At 42.9% G+C, this 20,956-nt stretch overlaps 1 protein-coding gene across 1 annotated transcript in view; it reads left to right on the plus strand.

Moving 5' to 3' along the window:
- The window catches only part of arr (low-density lipoprotein receptor-related protein 6), an 801,354-nt gene that overhangs the window by 62,737 nt on the left and 717,661 nt on the right, over window positions 1-20,956 (plus strand). Inside the window, exons 2-3 of the mRNA XM_080275999.1 lie at window positions 184-272; window positions 17,066-17,197. Coding sequence (XP_080132125.1) covers window positions 184-272; window positions 17,066-17,197 — 221 coding nt within the window. The remainder of the gene's footprint in view (window positions 1-183; window positions 273-17,065; window positions 17,198-20,956) is intronic.

The raw sequence follows: 20,956 nt of genomic DNA on the forward strand, positions 1-20,956 counted from the left end.
AAAACGTGATAGAACCCATGTCACAACCACCTTCTTTTTGAAAAATCACTAATTGAATCATCATAATTTGACATAACTTCTTAAGATAACAGAGGTTGCTTTTAGTTGTGGATTTATGTACTTTAATACATTACAGATTACCTATATATACAATGTTTTTATGTTTTTATTTTTATATTTCAGGCTATCCTGAACTACTGTTTGCCAACCGCAAAGACATTCGAATGATTGAAGTGGGCAAAGGGCGACAGACACATCAAGTAATTGTAAAGGTACTGTATGTTTTCACACACACACACACACACACACACACACACACACACACACACACACACACACACACACACACACACACACATCAATTGCCTGGCACATAGTGGCCAAGGGGATGCCTAAAGGTGACACACTAAAGGTTAATGATGTAGTATTCCCCCTCCCCGCAAAGGAGGTCTAACCCCCCCATAAAACAATATACAATAATACCCTGATATACTATACCCCTAGATGTGATACTCCGGCATAGTGCAGGGGGTCCAGATACCACCACACCATCTTACCCGATGGCAGAGCCCTGATTTAACATTGAGCCCTCTGAAGTCGCATTCACAGGTGACTGGTCGAAATTTTGAATCATGCGCGCGTTCCCACGGCCAATTGAGCCCGCCCGCCTTCCAGGATGGGCAGAAATGCTCGCGCAGGCCCCACAGCCATCGATCACCCTTCGCTCGCCCATGTCGTTCTTCTCACACCGGCCATCTCAGAGTAAGGAACTCTCTTACTCTTGCCCAAGAGGCATCATGTTGCACCACCAATGTTAAACAAGCTGCTATAGTGTTGCATCGTAACTGTGTACGAGCAGTGCCATGAGTAGAACAGTGATACTAATCGTGTGTGGAATCCGATATTGTTTGAATATTAGCTTCAATAAGTGTGATAATGCCTGGTAAGGCTGCTGCATGTGGTGGGGCTAGTGGTGGTGCTAGTGGAGGCCCTAATCGGGTTGGCAAGTGGCCTTCTAGTGTTGGTGGTGGTCATGTTCCCATAAAGCATGTGTGTAAGATAGTGTCACTAGAGATAAAACTAGAAATTCTTCAGCACCACAACAAAGGCGAAGGTGCTTGTGCTATCGCATTGGCTCTCCACCTAACCCAGTCAACTGTCTCCACCATCATCAAGAAGAAAGAGGCCATTAAGGCTGGTGCTGGGGAGGTTACAACCTTATCCGCCTCCCGTATCACCCACCAATGTGAGCCTGCGATGGGGGAGCTGGAGCGGATGCTGCAGACATAGGTGTAAGATCAGAACCGGCGCAAGGCACCCAAGACCCAGGGAGTTATTTAAACTAAGGCTCTCTTACTTTGGGAGGAAATCAAGGTGAGGTGGGATCTTGATGATAACGAGTCCTTCAAGGCGAGCCATGGATGGTTTGACCGGTTCAAGAGGTAAGCTAACTTCCACCACATGAAGATGTATGGTGAGGCAACGAGTGCAATTACAGTGGCAACATTTCCTGATGAATTGAAATGCATCATCACACAAGGTGGCTGCAGTGTGAAGCGGTTCTTTAATTTTGACGAGACTGGGCTCTTTTGGAAGAGAATGTTTTCCAAGACATATTGCAACGGAAGAAAAGTCTACACCAGGATTCAAGCCCTCGAAGGACCGGCTGACACTCCTGCTTGGGGCAACGCCGAGTGTGACCAAGTTGAAGCCGCTCCTTGTGTACCACTCCAAGCACCCCAGGGCTCTGGTGGGTTATGGTAAAGAGAACCTTCACATACTCTTCACAGCATTCAACAACTTACCATCTACTCCTTATATTCTTAATACTTTCTACAATCCTTTTCTATCCACCCTGTCATATGCTTTCTCCAAATCCATGAAAGCCACATACAACTTCTTTTCCTTCTCTAGAAACTTTTCCACCAAAGATCTAAGAATGAATATCTGATCTACACAACCTCTTCCCTTCCTAAATCCTCCCTGTTCTTCTCCAACTAATTCCTCTGTTCTTTCTCTAATTCTGTCAATAAGTATCCTACCGTACACTTTTCCTATTATACTAAGAAGACAGATGCCCCTATGATTACCACACACTTCTTTTTCCCCTTTTCCTTTGTACAAGGGAATAATTATACCTGACTTCCAATCCTCCGGGACTCTACTTTCCTCCCAGGCCAATCTGCACATTTTCCACATCCATTCTACTACTATCTCTATCCCATACTTCAGCATTTCACCACACACTCCATCAATTCCTGGGGCTTTCCCTAATTTAACTTTCTTCATTGCTTCCACAACTTCTATCCTACTGATTTCTTCCTGTCTTCTCACCTCCCTCCTTCTTCCAGCCATTCCCTAGCCACTTATACTTGCATTACTTCCATCCTCTATGTTCAACAATTCCTTAAAGCGTTCTCTCTATCTGCTCACTTTTTCTCCCTTCTCCATTAGTAATCTACCATTTTTATCTTTCACTTCCCTGCTAACTTCACATCCACCCTGTCTTACTCTTGTCACCTCTTTCCACAACATTTTCTTACAGTCCCCCCACTTTACACTCAAGTTCCTTCCAAATTCCTCATCCGCTCTCTTCTTACTCTCTCTTACTAATCTTTTCACCTCTCTCTTTCTTTCTACATATAAGTCTCTCTTCCGCCTCTCAGCTTCTTCCACGCCCCTATTTCTCATCCATTCATTGTATGCTTTCTTCTTTTGTGCCACAGCCTGTCTCACCTCTTCAGTCCACCATGCCATTCCTTGCACACCCTTCCGTCTTCTCTTCATCCCACACACCACATCACATGCTGCACATATTTCTTCTGTAAATATCTTGCACACACCTTCCACGTCCCCCATCAGCTCCAATTCATATTTGCCCAATCATTCCTCCACTTCTCTCTTATACTCTGCGCTTTTCTCATCCTCTTGTAACCTTTTCACTCTCATTACAAATACTTCTTCTTCCTGTCCTTTCCTTCTTCTATTTCTCCATCCAAATTGGATCTTGATTCTGGCCACCACCAAGCAGTGGTCAGAAAGTCCACTCCCTCAGCCTCTATAAGCTCATACATATACTGTATATACAGTATGTATGCCGAAATGTTGAAGGCCTCAGGCGATATAGGGGTGAAGTTAGTCACTGACCTGATAAATAGGATTATTTATGAGTGTGTTGTCGCAGATGATTGGCTGAAGAGTGTAATTGTAAATGTGTATAAAGGGAAGGGTGATGCCCTGGAAAGAGGAAATTATAGAGGTATAAAGCTTATAGATCAGATAATGAAGGTAATGGAGAGAGTTTTAGAAGGAATGATTAGAGAAAGAGTGAATATTGATGAGATGCAGTTTGGGTTTATGCCAGGTAGGGGGACCACTGGTGCCATATTCATTGTTCGACAGCTTTAGGAAAAATATATTGGTAGGAGAAGGGATCTTTATTTTGTTTTTGTTGATTTGGAAAAGGCCTTTGAGAGAGTCCCTAGAGAGGTGGTGAAGTGGGCAATGAGAAAGCTTGGCTTGGAGGAGTGGCTGGTTAGGGTGGTTATGGCTATGTATGTGGCTGCTCACACCCAGGGAAGAGTGAATGGAGATTTGAGTGATGGGTTTTCCGTGAATGTTGGTGTGCATCAGAGGGTCAGTTTTGGGTCCTATGTTGTTTATCATGGTACTTGAAGCCCTTTCACGTGACTTTATAAACGGACTCCCGTGGGAGTTGTTGTATGCTGATGATTTGGTGTTGATTGCAGAGAACGAAAGGGAGGTGGAGGAAAGGTTTAGGAAGTGGAGAGATGGTATGGGGCACAAAGGCTTAAGGGTAAATGGAGATAAAACAAAAGAGATGATATCTAGGATTGTTGGCGGTACTGTCAAAGATGAGGGAGAGTGGCCATGTGCAGTTTGCCACAAAGGCGTGGGAAGTAATTCCATCTTGTGCGGTGTGTGTGATAAATGGATGCATAAGAGATGTAGTGGTATCAGAGGTAGACTGCAAGATAATGCTGATTTTATGTGTACGGCGTGTCGGGGAGAGCAGGTCGAGATTGTCAGACATGAAAGAATTGAACTTGCTGATGAATCTCTTGAGTTTGTGGAAGAGTTTTGTTATTTGGGAGACATGTTGTGTGCTGGAGGTGGGGCTGGAGCTAGCTCTGTGGCTAGGGTGAGAAGTGGTTGGAAGAAGTTTAGGGAGCTCTTACCTCTCCTGACATTGAGAGGACTCTCCCTACATGCTAAGGGGTCTTTGTATGCAGCATGTGTTAGGAGTGTAATGCTGTATGGCAGTGAGACCTGGGCAGTGAAGGAGGAGGATATTCGCCGGCTCAGACGTACAGAAATGACAATGATTAGGTGGATGTGTAGTGCGTCCCTGCATCCAAGGTCTGGGTGGGCTGGGTTTACGATGGATGAGTTGAGAGGTAGGATGGGACTGGAGTGTATTGGTGTTGTGATGAGGAGAGGTAGATTGAGATGGTTTGGACATGTGGAGAGGATGGGGGATGATAATTGGGTGAGGAAGGTGAGAAGTGTCAATATTGGGGGTGGGGTTATGAGGGGTAGACCGAGAATGACATGGGACGAGGTCATTAAGTGTGACCTCAGGGTTAAGGGACTGAACAGGAAGGCTGTAATGGATGGTGCGGCATGGAGAGCCGCCATTAGGTGACCAAGGCCGACGCATGCAAGTATATTGGAGCCTTTAAAATGAAAAAGATATGTAATAATATCATACATGTGTGTATACATACAGGCAGTCCCCAGCTTACAAAAATATTTGTTTTTTTTTTTTTTTTTTTTTTTTTTTTTTTTTTTTAAGTCCATCTCTCTCTCTCTCTCTCTCTCTCTCTCTCTCTCCAACCCAACTCTGACCCATAATTACTGAGGTCAAAGTTCTTTCCTTCTACCCCATCGTCTTTCTACACTGTACCTACTTCTGTGCTATTCTCTCTCTCTCTCTCTCTCCTTCCCCCAGATTAAAACCTGTTATTGTCTCCACTCCTCCACTTATCCCCTACCCTTCCCTGACCTCTAATTATCACCTCACGTCCTTGTCAGTGTCTTTACTCGAATTTCTATCTGACTTAAAATTATTCGTCTGGTGGTGAAAAAAGATCCAAATTAACCAATTTCCAAATTATTCGGGTTCGAATTAGAGAGGGTTTACTGTATATATATATATATATATATATATATATATATATACATACTGTATATATTGTTACGGTAGCGCCAGCCCGGGGCTATTACCAAAAAGACAACAAGGTAGTTTTAGATGATCGGCCTCCACTGCGTTGTAAAAATAACGCAGACCCCGGCACTCACACTCCGTAAACTAGAGAAAAACTGCGCAACGGAAGAATACTTGAGTACGCAACACTCTGTACTTTGATAGTAAAACGGAACAGCCTACCTATGGGTCTAGCCTACTATCGTCACTACCGGAAATAATACCGCCCGAGACAGTCTACAGGAACACCTCCCACTTATTTCCGGTGGTGACGAATTTCTACTTAACCCGTGTCCAAGGGGGAACGCAGTTGACAGCTCACGATAGTTCTCACTAGCCTTGTGCAAGGAGATGGGATTGAACTGTGTAGGGGTTAGGAGTGTGTGTGTGTATGTACGTGTGTTGGGGGAACGTTAATTAAGGCAGCGAGAGGACTATGGTGAGCCAGCCTGGCCCTCCAAAGACAACACGGTCACAAAAACAAATAAAACAGCTACTTCCCTCAGTCAGCAAACAAAAGAATAAAATGAACTTAAATGAAAACGCCAGCTCGGCACAAAAATAACTGGGGAGAGAGAGAGAGTGTACAAACACCCGATACTGAAGCTGGTTGGGAAGACACTGCACTGACGCTAGGCTCGTGTGCAGCCAAGCGTGAATGCATGAATCAGATTAATTAATAAGGAACTTAAATTCGTGCCCCTCTCTCTCTCTACAATGAATTGGTACTTCTAATGCAAGCAAAACATCATTAAATATACTGGTAGCTCACATAAGACAATCAGAATAATCAAATGCATTCTCAGCATGGTATTAAATAAAATTGCCCTCAGTGGCAGGAACAAAAGAAACAAAAGAACTTGTAACACTCGCTAATTTAAACTCTGCGAATGACACAGATACTGCATAATCCCCTAGCCCAGCTGTAACGGCTGCACCCATGGGAATGGACAGGCGGACAGCGTAACACGCCCTTCCCCAAGGGAAAATTTTGAGCCCTGGATCAAAATTTTCGAATCAAGACCCTGACCCCTTCCTGGATAAACAATCAGCAATTACGTTATCAATCCCTTTAATGTGCCTAACTTCTAAACTGTACTCTTGCAAAAGCAAACTCCAGCGGGTCAAACGCTGGTTCTTAAATTTAAACTTGTTCAGAAACTGCAGGGGATGATGGTCTGAATAAATCTTGATCACAGGGCCAAAAGGGGGCAGGTAGACAGCAAAGTGTTGCAGGGCCAGGATAATCGCTAATAACTCCTGCTCTATGACGGAGTAGTTCTTCTGAGCTCTATTAAACTTCTTTGAGAAGTAGATATGGGATGTTCAACCTGGCCCTCATCTGGCTGCATCAACACTGCTCCTACCCCTACTCGGCTAGCATCAACTGCCAGCACAAAAGATTTGTCAAAATCTGGTGCACGCAATATAGGGTGGTGGCACAGCAGAGACTTAACAGTAGTAAAAGCTTGCTCACACTCGGCTGTCCACTGCCACTTCTTATCCTTGCGCAATAAGTCAGTAAGAGGGGCAAGCACTGTGGAGTAATTCCCAATAAATCTTCTGTAATAGCCGATCATACCCAAAAATCGCTGGAGGGCACGGCGACACTGGGGTGCTGCAAAGTTGGAAATGGCATCCACCTTAGCCCGAGGTGGAGCCACTTGCCCATGTCCTACAACATATCCAAGGTACTGGACCTTAGCACGTACGAACTCGCACTTGTCCAAGTTGACTACTAAGCCATAAGGCATCACCTGGCACTGATATACTGCACCACTGACAACAAAGCTAGCCACTTGTTTAGCCCGTTCCGTCAGCGGGACCTGCCAGTATCCTTTTACTAAGTCAAGTTTGGTGATATAAGTGGCATTTCTCACCTTGTCCACGGAGTCATCGACCCGAGGCAAGGGATAAGCATCGGTCTTAGACAGTGAGTTAACCTTCCGGAAGTCCACACACAACCTAACCTTCCCATCTGGCTTCGGCTGCAAGGTAACTGGTGAACTCCACTCACTGAAACTCCTCTTGATCAATCCATGGTCCAACATATACCTGATCTCATTATCGAGAGCTTTCTGTCTGATAGGGTTGATGCGGTAGGGAGCTAATTTTACAGGCTTACTATCCCCAACGTCAATGTCATGAGTAGCCCAAGTTGTCAATCCCGGTGAATCTCCAAAAACTTTCGGATGTTTCCATAACCTGTTTCACAGCTCTTCTCGCTTTACTGGATCAAGGTGTCGCAATTTCTCCACCAGAGCTGCATAACCATTGCCCTCCCATAGGTCAGCTGGTAACATCTCACCACGACTAATCACTTCCTCCTGCTCCTCCAACTCACTACCAACCACCAAAACTACAGGAGCGCTCTTATCCCTGGTTCCCTCAACGTCCACTACTGTTACGGTAGCGCCAGCCCGGGGCTATTACCAAAAAGACAACAAGGTAGTTTTAGATGATCGGCCTCCACTGCGTTGTAAAAATAACGCAGACCCCGGCACTCACACTCCGTAAACTAGAGAAAAACTGCGCAACGGAAGAATACTTGAGTACGCAACACTCTGTACTTTGATAGTAAAACGGAACAGCCTACCTATGGATCTAGCCTACTATCGTCACTACCGGAAATAATACCGCCCGAGACAGACTACAGGAACACCTCCCACTTATTTCCGGTGGTGACGAATTTCTACTTAACCCGTGTCCAAGGGGGAACGCAGTTGACAGCTCACGATAGTTCTCACTAGCCTTGTGCAAGGAGATGGGATTGAACTGTGTAGGGGTTAGAAGTGTGTGTGTATGTACGTGTGTTGGGGGAACGTTAATTAAGGCAGCGAGAGGACTATGGTGAGCCAGCCTGGCCCTCCAAAGACAACACGGTCACAAAAACAAATAAAACAGCTACTTCCCTCAGTCAGCAAACAAAAGAAAAAAATGAACTTAAATGAAAACGCCAGCTCGGCACAAAAATAACTGGGGAGAGAGAGAGAGTGTATAAACACCCGATACTGAAGCTGGTTGGGAAGACACTGCACTGACGCTAGGCTCGTGTGCAGCCAAGCGTGAACGCATGAATCAGATTAATTAATAAGGAACTTAAATTCGTGCCCCTCTCTCTCTCTACCCCTGGGGGTAGGGGGGTTTGTCAAGAATACTCCCCCAGTATCCCTGCTTGTCGTAAAAGGCGACTAAAAGGGTTGGCGGAGGGTTAGTGCCCCTACCCGGAAAGCAACTAATTAAAAAAACAAACAGTAAGCCTCGGACAAGGACTGACCAAACGTTGACGACCAAGGACCGGACAAAGGACATTGCAATTGGAACGTGGAATGTAAGGGGAGCAAATGATCAGGTGAAAGAGAGAGAGATTGTCCAGGTGCTTGAGGATGCGAAAGTGGATGTATGTGGAATAACTGAAACAAAATGGAGAGGAGAAAGTGTGACAGAATGGGAGTATGGATGGGGTATATGTGCAGGAGTAGGTGAGAATGAGAGGGCAAAGGAAGGAGTATGTATAGTTGTGAGTAAAAGATGGAAGAGGAGCATAAGACAGTATGGATCAGTTGGATCAAGGATTGTGTGGGTAAAGTTGAAAGTTGGAATACAAATGTGGGCGATTGTGTGTGTGTATGCGCCAACGCAAGATCGTGCTAGAAGAGTGAGAGAAGAGTTCTGGACAAATGTAGAAGTGTGCATGGAAAAGTTTGGAAGGAATGATAGTGTTTTTGATTGGTGATATGAATGGTAAAGTTGGGAATGTGAAGGTGGATGGAATAGTTGGTGAGTGGGGTGTGCCTGCTGAGATAGATGAGAATGGGAGTGCGTTAGTGGACATTTGTGCTGGGAGGGGGTTGGTGATAGCCATTACCCTCTTCAGGCATAAAATGATCCACAGGTATACATGGCGAGTGATGAGAAGGGTGGGTGGTGAATTGAGTGAAAGGAAGGCAATGATTGATTATGTGTGTGTGGATGAAAGGATGCGAAGATGTATATTGGATGCAAGAGTTTATAGAGGTTGGGGAAGTGGACTTTCTGACGACTACTTGGTGGTGGCCAGAGTTAAAGTTCAAGTAAGATGGAGGAATAGAAGAAGGGAAAGACGAGAGGAAGGAGTAGTTGCAAGGAGAGTGGAAAGGTTACAAGAGGATGAGAAAAAGGCAGAGTATAAGAGAGAAGTGGAGGAACGATTAGGCAAATATGAATTGGAGCAGATGGGGGACGTGGAAGGTGTGTGTAGAATATTTACAGAAGAAATATGTGCAGCATGTGATGTGGTGTGTGGAAGGAAGAGAAGACGGAGGGGGGTGCAAGGAACAGCGTGGTGGACTGAAGAGGTGAAACGGGCTGTGGCACAAAAGAAGAAAGCATACAATGAATGGATGAGAAATAGGGGCGTGGAAGAAGTTGAGAGGCGGAAGAGAGAGTTATATGTAGAAAGAAAGAGAGAGGTGAAAAGATTAGTAAGAGAGAGTAAGAAGAGAGTGGATGAGGAATTTGGAAGGAATTTGAGTGTAAAGTGGAGGGACTGTAAGAAAGTGTTCTGGAAAGAGGTGAAAAGAGTAAGACAGGGTGGAAGTGGAGTTAGCAGGGGAGTGAAAGATAAAAATGGTAGATTACTAATGGAGAAGGGAGAAAAAGTGAGCAGATGGAGAGAACACTTTAAGGAATTGTTGAACGTGGAGGATGGAAGTAATGCGAGTTTAAGTGGCTGGGGAATGGCTGGAAGAAGGAGGGAGGTGAGAAGACAGGAAGAAATCAGTAGGATAGAAGTTGTGGAAGCAATGAAGAAAGTTAAATCAGGGAAAGCTCCAGGAATTGATGGAGTGTGTGGTGAAATGCTGAAGCATGGGGGAGAGATAGTAGTAGAATGGATGTGGAAGATGTGCAGATTGGCCTGGGAGGAAGGTAGAGTCCCGGAGGATTGGAAGTCAGGTATAATTATTCCCTTGTACAAAGGAAAAGGGGAAAAAGAAGTGAGTGGTAATCATAGGGGCATTTGTCTTCTTAGTATAATAGGAAAAGTATATGGTAGGATACTTATTGACAGAGTTAGAGAAAGAACAGAGAAATTAGTTGGAGAAGAACAGGGAGGCTTTAGGAAGGGAAGAGGTTGTGTAGATCAGATATTCATTCTCAGATCTTTAGTGGAAAAGTCTGTAGAGAAGGGAAAGAAGTTGTATGCGGCTTTCATGGATTTGGAGAAAGCATATGACAGGGTGGATAGACTAGGATTGTGGAAAGTGTTAAGAATATATGGAATAGATGGGAAGTTGTTGAATGCTGTGAAGAGTATGTACGATGGTGCAAAGGCTGCAGTGCGTGTGGATGGTGAACTAAGTGAATTTTTCTCTTTGAAAGTTGGGTTGAAACAGGGATGTGTCATGTCTCCATGGTTGTTGTTTCTGTACATGGATGGGGTAATAAAAGAGGTACAAGGTAGGGTAGTGGATGTTGGAGTGGCCCTGGTGAGAGAGGATAGTGTTTGGAAACTCCCTGTACTGTTGTTTGCAGATGATACCGTGTTGTTGAGTGAAGACGAAGGGGAGCTGCAAGGCTTGGTGGATGAGTTTGAGAGAGTGTGTAAGAAACGGAATCTAAAGGTGAATGTAGGGAAGAGTATAGTGATGGTCTTTGAGAGAGGTGAAGTCAGTGAATGTACAGCGAGGTTGGATGGTGAGGAATTGGAAAATGTGAGTACGTTTAAGTACTTGGGTAGTGTGATGAGTAAGGATGGAGGTTTGGAGGGTGAAGTGCTTGAAAGGGTACAGCAGGGAAGAAAGGTTGCTGGTTCTTTGAAAGCAGTGATAAGAAAGAGGGAAGTGAGCATGGAAGTGAAAAAGTTACTACATGACAGTATTGTGATACCAACTCTAACGTACGGAAGTGAAGCTTGGACATTGTTGGAAGGACACAAGTCAAGAGTGAGAGCCGTGGGAATGAGTTATTTAAGAGGAGCCTGTGGAGTCACGTTGAGAGACAGGCTGATGAATGAGGATATAAAGGAGCGTTGTGGTGTTGATGTGGATGTGATAGGAAGCGTTATGAGGAACACACTGAGGTGGTTTGGCCATGTGGAGAGGATGGAGGGTCAAAGACTGACGAAGAGAGTGTATGTGAGTGAGGTGGAGGGGGAAAGAGGGAGGGGGAGGCCGAGGATGAGATGGAGAGATGGGGTGGAGAGGTATATGAGAGAGGGGGGTGTGAGTTGGGAGCAGGGGAGTGAAATGGCGGGGGACAGGGTGACTTGGAGGCGATTTGTTTGTGGCCACCCCAAATGGGATTGAGGCGTCTGGCAATAGATAGATAGATAGATAGACTCTCTCTCTACAATGAATTGGTACTTCTAATGCAAGCCAAACATCATTAAATATACTGGTAGCTCACATAAGACAATCAAAATAATCAAATGCATTCTCAGCATGGTATTAAATAAAATTGCCCTCAGTGGCAGGAACGAAAGAAACAAAAGAACTTGTAACACTCGCTAATTTAAACTCTGCGAATGACACGGATACTGCATAATCCCCTAGCCCAGCTGTAACGGCTGCACCCATGGGAACGGACAGGCGGACAGCGTAACAATATATTTACACATATACAGTACACACGAGGTGCTACCCAAAAGTTCCAGTACTGTAATTTGAATATTTTTGGAAAATAAGTTGCCTTACCTCAGTTCTCACTGTTGCCTTCGAAGTAGTCCCCTTGGGCATGAATACAGTGGTCCCAGCTTTTTTTCCACTAGTCCATGCATCCCTGGAAGGCTTCAGGCATGATGGTCTTGAGCACCTTCTGTCTGGATCTCCTCAATCAAGTCAAATTGATGCCCTTTCAGTCATAATTTCAGCTTGGGAAACAGGAAAATGTCGCAGGGGGCAAGGTCAGGCGAATAGGGTGAGTGGGGAATGACTACCTTGTTAGTGGAAGCCAGCAATTGCTGGATAACAATAATTGATGTGTGGACTGGAGCATTGTCATGGTGCAGGACCCAGTCCTTGTTCTTCCACTGTTCTGGACGTTTGCCGTGGATGTTCTCCCTCGACGCTGCAAAACTTCGCAGTACAACTTTCCCCTGACAGTTTGACTGGGTGGGACGAATTCCTTGTGAACAAACCCCAAGGATATCGAAGAAAACAATTAACATCGTCTTAACATTGCTGCTCCATTGCAAAACCCCCGAACCACCTACACACCATGTTATAATAGTAAGCATAACTCAACAACACGTCCGCTCATAGATACAGCTGGGGCCACACTGACTCACAAGGGATGTCGCTGACTCCTCCTAGCAGCAAAAGACAAAACTGCAAACGGTTGGCTCCCTCAGCTCAAATTTCTGGAACTTTTGGGTAGCACTTCATATATCATGTATACATATGTTATGATCATGTACAGTATATATGATATGTCAACACAATTTATGATGAATATATTGGAAAATTATTTTAATTTGACACTTGGATGCATCATTGGAATCTCTGAGGTTCATGCATCATCGGAATCTCTGGGGTTCATATGACTCTCAGCCGGATCATCAGAATCTTTAAGGGTTAATTGTCGTTGTAGTGATTTATCACATGATGAGAAGTCATATAAAGAGGCTGTATTGTAGTGGTCATGATACTACCTATAGTGGTGTTAGTGATGGTGGCTGTTGTAGCGGTAGTGATGCTAGTTATGGTAATGATAGTAATGGCAGCTGTACTAGTGGTAGTGATGGTAGTAATAGTAGTAGTGGTAGAGATGATATTTGTAGTAGTGATAGTGATGGTAGCTGTTGCCACAGTCTTTGTTTTTTTTTAAGAGTACAGTGGAACCCTGGAATTCGTACGCCTCTTTACTCGTGCAACTCAGTTTTCATACAGCTTTTTCTCCCCAAAATAGCTCCAGTTTTCGTAGTGACCCGTTATTCGCATTAAGAGATGCGGCGTCGTAGGTGCCACATGGTCGCCAGTCTGGCTTTGTCTTCCGCCAGCTATGCATCAATCATACAGGCTCGATTAAACTTTGTGATGAATTACGTATTTTCTATAGAGAATTGTACATAATCATGGACCCTAAGAATATTAGTGAGTCAGCTGGAGCTAAAAGAAAAGCAGTGAGAACAACAATTGAGCTGAAAAAAGAACTCACTGGAAAGTTTGAAAGTGGAACCCTTGTCTCTGATCTTGCCATTCATTATAGTATGGCGAAATCTACCATTTCATCCATACTAAAGAACGGATTAATGTAAATTACATTGCATCTTATAGAAGAAAATGATTTGGTTTTCAAACAATTCGCAACTCGTACGGCCTCCAGGAACGAATTGTGTACAAATTCCGGGGTTCTACTGTATTTAATACTTTTTTTTAATGTCAATTTTACCTCTGTTTAGTAGGATATGCCCTTAGAGAGCATATCAGTAGGCAAGGTGGGGTTGTGCGTGGTTTTTGTCGACAGTGCCTCTGCAGTAGAGATGTGGGTAAGACATGAGCTATGTGATAATGGTTAAGGAGTTCCATTTGTGTGGTTTCCATGTTTGTAGTTGACTTAGCACATTAACTGCCCAGTTCAGTTACCCACTGTACTGTCAGCTCACATGTAATGTGCTTTTCCATAATGCTGTTTGCATATGCACAGAGCTTGGTCAGGAACAAAATATTTTCATTATGTACTATATACATGCCCAAATATGGCACTTCTGGTCATTGCTTATGACCCTCCTTTCCATTGAGCACAGAACATCCCTGCTATGAAGCCTACTGTGCACCGCCTCCTTCCTCCTCTCTCACACCAAGCCTGTCTAGTGTCTACCATCACAGTTCATTTTAAATACAATAAGTGTGTCTGTGTATTTGCTAATCATTGTGTTAGGTATCTTTATCAATGTTTGGTACTTTTAAGGCAAATTTAAGAAAGGTTAGAGCAGGTTAAGGTTCTTAACACACACACACACACACACACACACACACACACTCACTCTCTCTCTCTCTCTCTCTCTCTCTCTCTCTCTCTCTCTCTCTCTTCATATGCTGTGTGTCTTCTCCAGCATTGTTTTCCTTGAGGGTCTGTGCGTTGCCAATCAAGTTGCTGCATTGTAGGCAAGCTGACTGTATAGAGTAGGCACTTTCATAAGGACTGAGAAAGCCATGGGATGTGCCTGGCAAATCAATTTACTCATTGTCCAAGCTTTGGAAGGTGTTATTTTCTCCCCCAAAATAGGCAGTACTGTATTTAAGATAAATTTCTTTGACAGATACTTAAAAGATCATAGTTTTTTAAAAGCGTTAGGAGGAACACACGGAGGTGGTTTGGCCATGTGGAGAGGATGGAGGGTGAGAGACTGATGAGGAGAGTGTATGTGAGTGAGGTGGAGGGGGAGGCCGAGGATGAGATGGAGGGATGGGGTGGAGAGGTATATGAGAGAGGGGTGTGTGTGTTGGGAGCAGGGCAGTGAAATGGCAGAGTACAGGGTGACGTGGAGACGATTTGAGGCCCTCCGTATAAGAAGGGCGAAACACGCCACCCCCCTCAAAGTGCGTTTTATGTGGTATAGCACTGTATTGAGGTGTCTACTTTTACGTGGAAGTGGACAAAAGTCCATTCTCCCAGTGGAAATATGGTAGAAAATCACATAAAACCAAGTGATACTCTCGACCATCAGTGCAGCAGGCACTCCGTGCTGAGTGAGAAAATCCCAATAAGAGAGGCTTTTCGTACCGTCAGAATAGTGGCGCCAACCGAGCCGAGTCGCCTATCTTATTGGGGACTTCCCTGGGGCAACCACCCGGATTACAAGGGCGGGGTATCCTGTGTGCGTTCGTCCTGTGGCGCGGGGGCTGTATCAGCCAATGAGAACCTCCGCTTACCATCACGTGACTGCCCGCAGCCAATGGGAGCCCAGTATGCGGGCGGCCATGACAGTCCCTTTTGTTTTGTTCCCGGCTGCGGAGCTAGCACGGACGCTCTTAGCTTTTTTGTTTTTTTTTCTTGACATACTAGTGCAACTTCATTCAAACTGTGCCAAAAATGTCAGGAAAGCAGCTGGATCATGAGGAAAGTGTTCAAGGGCCATCACGTCCTCGGGAAGAAAGTGATACGAGTGGTGATGAAGGTCATACCCTAAGCCAGCACTCGTTCTATGGGATAGTGGATTATGGAATGGATTAATGGAATGCCTCTTCTGTTGATGACCTGGAACTGTTTATGCATCATGGATAACACAATCATGAACTTCAGCCTTCACCCATTACTGGTGAGCATTAAATTGTTATAATAATAATAATCGTAATAGCAGTACTTACTATTACTGTATTATTAATAATACTTACTGTTATTATTATTATTATTGTTATTATTATTATTATTATTACTATCATTAGTATTATCACAGCCATAACATTTTACTAGTATTACTGTACAATACAGGTAATGATATTCAAGCCCTAGTAAGAGTAATAATAATAATAAGAAGAATAAGAATAATACAGGTAATAATAGTTATGATGCTGTTATTATTATTGTTACTGATGCCTTCTGTAAGACTGGTTTACTCATGCAGTACTAAAGTGTATTCCGTAAGTTATTACTGTGGGTAGGTTCAGTCAGCTACTTACACTATTAATAATAGTATTTCTGGATTAGTATCATTAATAATATTGGTGTATTACGACAGGCAGTAGTACTTTGGAACAGTAACCAGTGGGTTCTTAACACATGCGGATTGTCTTGCCTCTTGGCGTCATTATTATTATTTAGTAGTAGTGGTAATAGTACTATTATTTAGTAGTATTAGTAATAGTACTAGTAGTGTCATTATTAGTACTATTATTACTTAAGTTTTTACCCAAATTATTAGTATTACTATTAGAAAGAAGGAAACGTAAGTGATGTTGAGAATGAATATTGGCGGGAAGCACGTATTATTATTAGTAGTAGTAGTAGTAGTAATAGTACTAGTAGTGTCATTATTAGTAATTATTATTATTATGACTTGAGTTTTGGCCATACTTTTAAAAGTATTACAATAAGAAAGAAGGAAACTTTAGTGACATTGAGAATGATGTTCTGGCAGCTGCATCAGCGCGTATTCATAGCGATCGCTTCTCGAGCGTTTGTGACGTGAGTCGGCCCAAATGTCCCTTCTTATTTCATCATCATTATTCACTATTGTGGGAAGTCTAGTGAGGTTATTCTAACTTTTTTTTGTTTTTTATCATTAATAGTGATGGAACATCAATACTTTATACATTACAAGCAGAAAATGCAGTTAAACTTCCCTCTAACTTCCAAAACCATAACAGATGATGCTAACAAAACGTAATATTTCTCTTTCCTGTTCTTAATAGTTACATTCAACCGAAACAAAAATACCAGTGTCATGATCGGCAATGATTCACGCTCATTTTAAGACTAAAAGCAATGTTCTATCTTAGTATATAACGAAGTTATGGTTATTGGAAGTTGAGCGAAGTTTGACTGCGTTTTCTGACGTTTTTTATTTTGGCGCGTTTCACCCTTCTTATTCGGAGCGCCTCATTTGTTTGTGGCCACCCCGTACGGGATTGAGGTGTCTGACAATAGATAGATAGATAGTTTTTTAAAACTTAAACTTTAACCTCATTAGCTCAAGGATGTCTTGTATATTATGTATGGTTCATGCCTACTTTTTTTTTCACCTGCATAGAGGTGTTAAGGGTTGCAACCTTGTCATGTGTGGGGTGCTGCTAGTTTCACTTTTTAGGCTTTCATCCCCCCCCCCCCCCTTTTTTTTTTTTTTTTTTTTTTCCCACCATGTGTTGTGATATTTGTGAGCTGCTGTTTGATGTTTATTAAACAATATCTTGTTCACAGGATGTTGCAGATGCAGCGTGTGTGGACTACTACTATGCTGGCCGTTTGGTATGTTGGACTGATATTGACAATGAACTCATTAAGTGTGTCCAGGTTAACACCACAACAGGAGGAATCAAAGACCTTAAAGAGGTAATATTCTTATGATTTACTGACTTCACATCATGAAATGCCAATTACGTGAGATTGGCACATTTTCTTTCTTTTTCTTCTTGGTGAAAATTTTGATTTGAATTTTCACCTCATAAAATTCTGCCTGCAGTGCCCAGCTTCGCTATTTATTATCACAGTCCATCCCCATGACCCACCATCATTCCATGCTGCCCTGCTCACTCTGTTCTGCTTTTTGTACCACTCCCTCCCATTCTGCTCTCTCTCAGAGTTTTCCAAGAAAAACTCCTTCTATCAGTGCCTTTCCTCACAGTGCCTGCTTTTGTCATCTGTACTCTGCTGTGCTCTGCTACTCACCTCCATTCCTTCCTCTTCTTCAACCACCTTTCACCAACCTGTCAAAATTTTATTTACCCATTCAGCTCTAAATTTTTCAGAAAGCATTGAACCAGTCAAACTACAGGTATAATTATTAATTTCCATGTGATGTCAGTTTGTTTACCTGCACATGATGCTCACCCCATTTATTTTGGTCAGTTACTTGGGCATCCTAATTTGATCTTAAAATTTACATTTTGGTAAACATTGTTCCTCTAAGGGCTGCCAGTCACACAAAATGTTTATTCAGTTGGCCAGAGCACACTTCATTGATTGCCGAGGCACCAAACTGTGTATTTCTTGGAAAACTTGATACAGCTCTCCTGTTTCTGAGTTAGAAGATGATTTGTACATACATAGAAGCTCTGAAAATCAAGATAATGTTGAAGGCATTACTGAATGCAGTGCATTCAGTAAAGACCATGTGTTTCCAACTTGAACTTTTACTCAAGAGCGATTAACGTGCTACAGTAGAGAGACGATTGGGTGGATTGGGTGTATTTAGATTTGGAGAAGGACTTTGACAAAGTACCCCTTAAGAGACTAATGTGGAAACTAGAGCATATATGAGAACTGAAGGGAAACCTCCTGGAATGGATGAGAGACAGGCAAATGAGGCACCAGTAATGTTCCTGATGTACATAAATGATATGGTAGATGGAGTGAACAGTTATGCATGTCTGTTTGCTGATGATGCAAAGATCTTGAGAATGGTAGAGGATGAGGAGGACTGTAAAATGCTGCAGGAGGATCTGGATAGGATACATGATTGGAGCCAGATGTGGGAAATGAAATTCAACGCAAAGAAATATAAAATATTGGAAATGGGTAAAAGTACCAAGAGGCTGTCACTGAATTATTTGATGGGTAATGAACCGGTCACAAAAGCGAGAGAAGAGAAAGATTTGGGAGTGCTAGTCCAGGATAGTTTGTCACCTGAAAAACATATTAACAAGACAGTTAGAGAGACGTATAAACTCTTGACTAACATAAGAGTAGCATTTCATTATATGGATGAGGAGATGATGAAAAAATTGATAGTGGCCATGATCTGCCCCAGGTTAGAGTATGCAGCAGTAGTGTGGTCCCCACATAAAAAGAAAGATATAAACAGGATTGAGAGAATACAAAGAACAGGAACCAAGTTGGTCCCCAGTCTGGCAGATCTGTCATACAGAGAGAGGCTGGAAAAGCTGGATTTGCCTTCCTTAGAGGAAAGGAGAGAGAGGGGCGACATAATTGTAGTGTTGAGGACCAGGTTGGGATTAGATAAAATTGACAGAGAAGATCTGTTTGTATGGAATAAGAGAGTAACAAGTGGGCACAGAATGAAACTAAAGAAGCCAAGCTGCTTGAAGGATATCAAGAAATATAGTTTTCCTTATAGATGCATAGACCTGTGGAATAGCTTGGACAAAGAGATCGTCCAGTCTAGAAACTTAAATAAGTTTAAAGCAAAATTTGACTTACTGAGAAACAGACGGGACCCCACGAGCGTAGCTCATTTCCTGTATATCACAACTAGGTACATACAACTTGGTAAACACACACACACACACACACACACACACACACACACACACACACACACAGAAATAGGTTATCAATAAAAAAAAAAAAAGTGAGTGTGTTTTTATTGGGTTCTCAAAGAATGTATAGGCTGTGTACTGCTGCTCTGTATTAAGCTCTTTCTCCATGTGCGTCATCTTCACTTTCATTCTCGTCACTTGTATCAGAAATTATGTTAATAATAAATTCCTCAAGCAAATGGTCTTGTGCAATGTCTTTGGCACGGTATTGTTCTTCGATTTTCTTCGTGTGGCTGATGCAGCTACGCCAGTTTCAGGGGTAATCTTGTTCATAGCCTTGTGAGTAATTTCCTTAACTCTCTTGAGGGATTGACCTCCATTTCATTTTCTTTTCTTTACTTTGCTCTCCAGCTGTGCTCATATTAATTCAGTAGGATTGAACATACAGTGGTAAGGAGGCAGTCTGAGTATCATATGTCCCTTTTCCATGGCCAATTGGTCTATCTCATATTCTTGCTTGCCTTTATATTGTTTGCAAACAAAGTACAGTTCCTTCTTTGTTTGAGATGGATCAAATGTGATATTGGCAGATGACAGCCATTCAATTATATCGCCTTTCTTACTGATGGTTGTTGGCATTTTATTGATGATTTTTGAGTGATCGGAAGCATTATCCATTATGATAACGGATCATTCTGGGATGTATGGAAGTAATTGTTCTTCAAACCACTGCTTACATCTTTTATGGTCCATTGACTCATGGTAATCTCCCTTTGTTCCATTCTTAGATTGAAACATCAAGAGCCCTCTGGGCACAAAACGATTTTGTCCACCAGCATGTAGGATGATGAATCGAGCTCCTCTCCCTGTCTTAAGTTTAGGCTTAACTACCCCAACACCATCAGTCCAGCATCAGTCAGTGCATATTTTCTGGTTAATCCAAGTCTAATCTAGATAGGCCTCAGGGCAAGGATGAGAACTATCTCTTTTGCCTTTTATTTTTCTCAGATACACATTTCTCTCATCTGTGATATCTTCTCTTGCCATTAATATCCTTCTCCTACTTTCTGCTTTTTTGTAGCTGAAGCCCATCTGCCTCTCAACTTTGTGTAGAGAAGTCCTTGATCCACTGAATGATATGGGTGATGTCTTGACCCTCTTCAGTAGTTCCATCAATGATGGAAGCTCACCTCGTTTGTTAAACGGAAGTAATTCTCTTCCCTGATATGGTCCTTCTGAAAGACATCTCTCTGTCCTACCACAGTGGAGAGTCCAGAATGTGGAGGTGGTGTGTGTATATTGTAATTCCATCTGGCAATATCAAAACTTCACTTTTAATCATCCTGACGATCCATTCAAAGGCCCCAGTTGCATCTGATGTTTTCTTGATGGCATGTGCAGTAGTTAGACATGATCCCTCACTTTGAAAATATTGGTGGACATTGTGGATGATATTCCTGGCTTGACTTAAGTACTTGGTGGGCACATACTGATGCCTAACTCTGACTCTGTCCTTCAATATTGGTGGACATTGTGGATGATATTCCTGGTTTGACTTAAGTACTTGGTGAGCGCATACCGATGCCTAACTCTGACTCTGTCCTTTGATGCCGATCTCTCTCTGCCAGGCATTCTATCACTGCCAGGCTGGATTGTGCCCATACATACCTGCCAGCAAACCTACATATAAGTAAACTCAAAAACATAATCATAACCCTTTCGATACAATGTCATTTAAAATAATCATGGTCAAGAGAAGTAATTTTTGAAGCTAAGGAGAAATGTATAGTTAAAATGTAAAAAATATCTGGCCTATTTATTTGCCCCTGTATCATATTCCTACATCTCCATCTCTACTTAAACCAAATGGACT

The sequence above is a fragment of the Coenobita brevimanus genome, chromosome 63, assembly GCF_032717465.1.
Source record: "Coenobita brevimanus isolate Jiangsu-jjx chromosome 63, ASM3271746v2, whole genome shotgun sequence".
Lineage (NCBI taxonomy): Eukaryota > Metazoa > Arthropoda > Malacostraca > Decapoda > Coenobitidae > Coenobita > Coenobita brevimanus.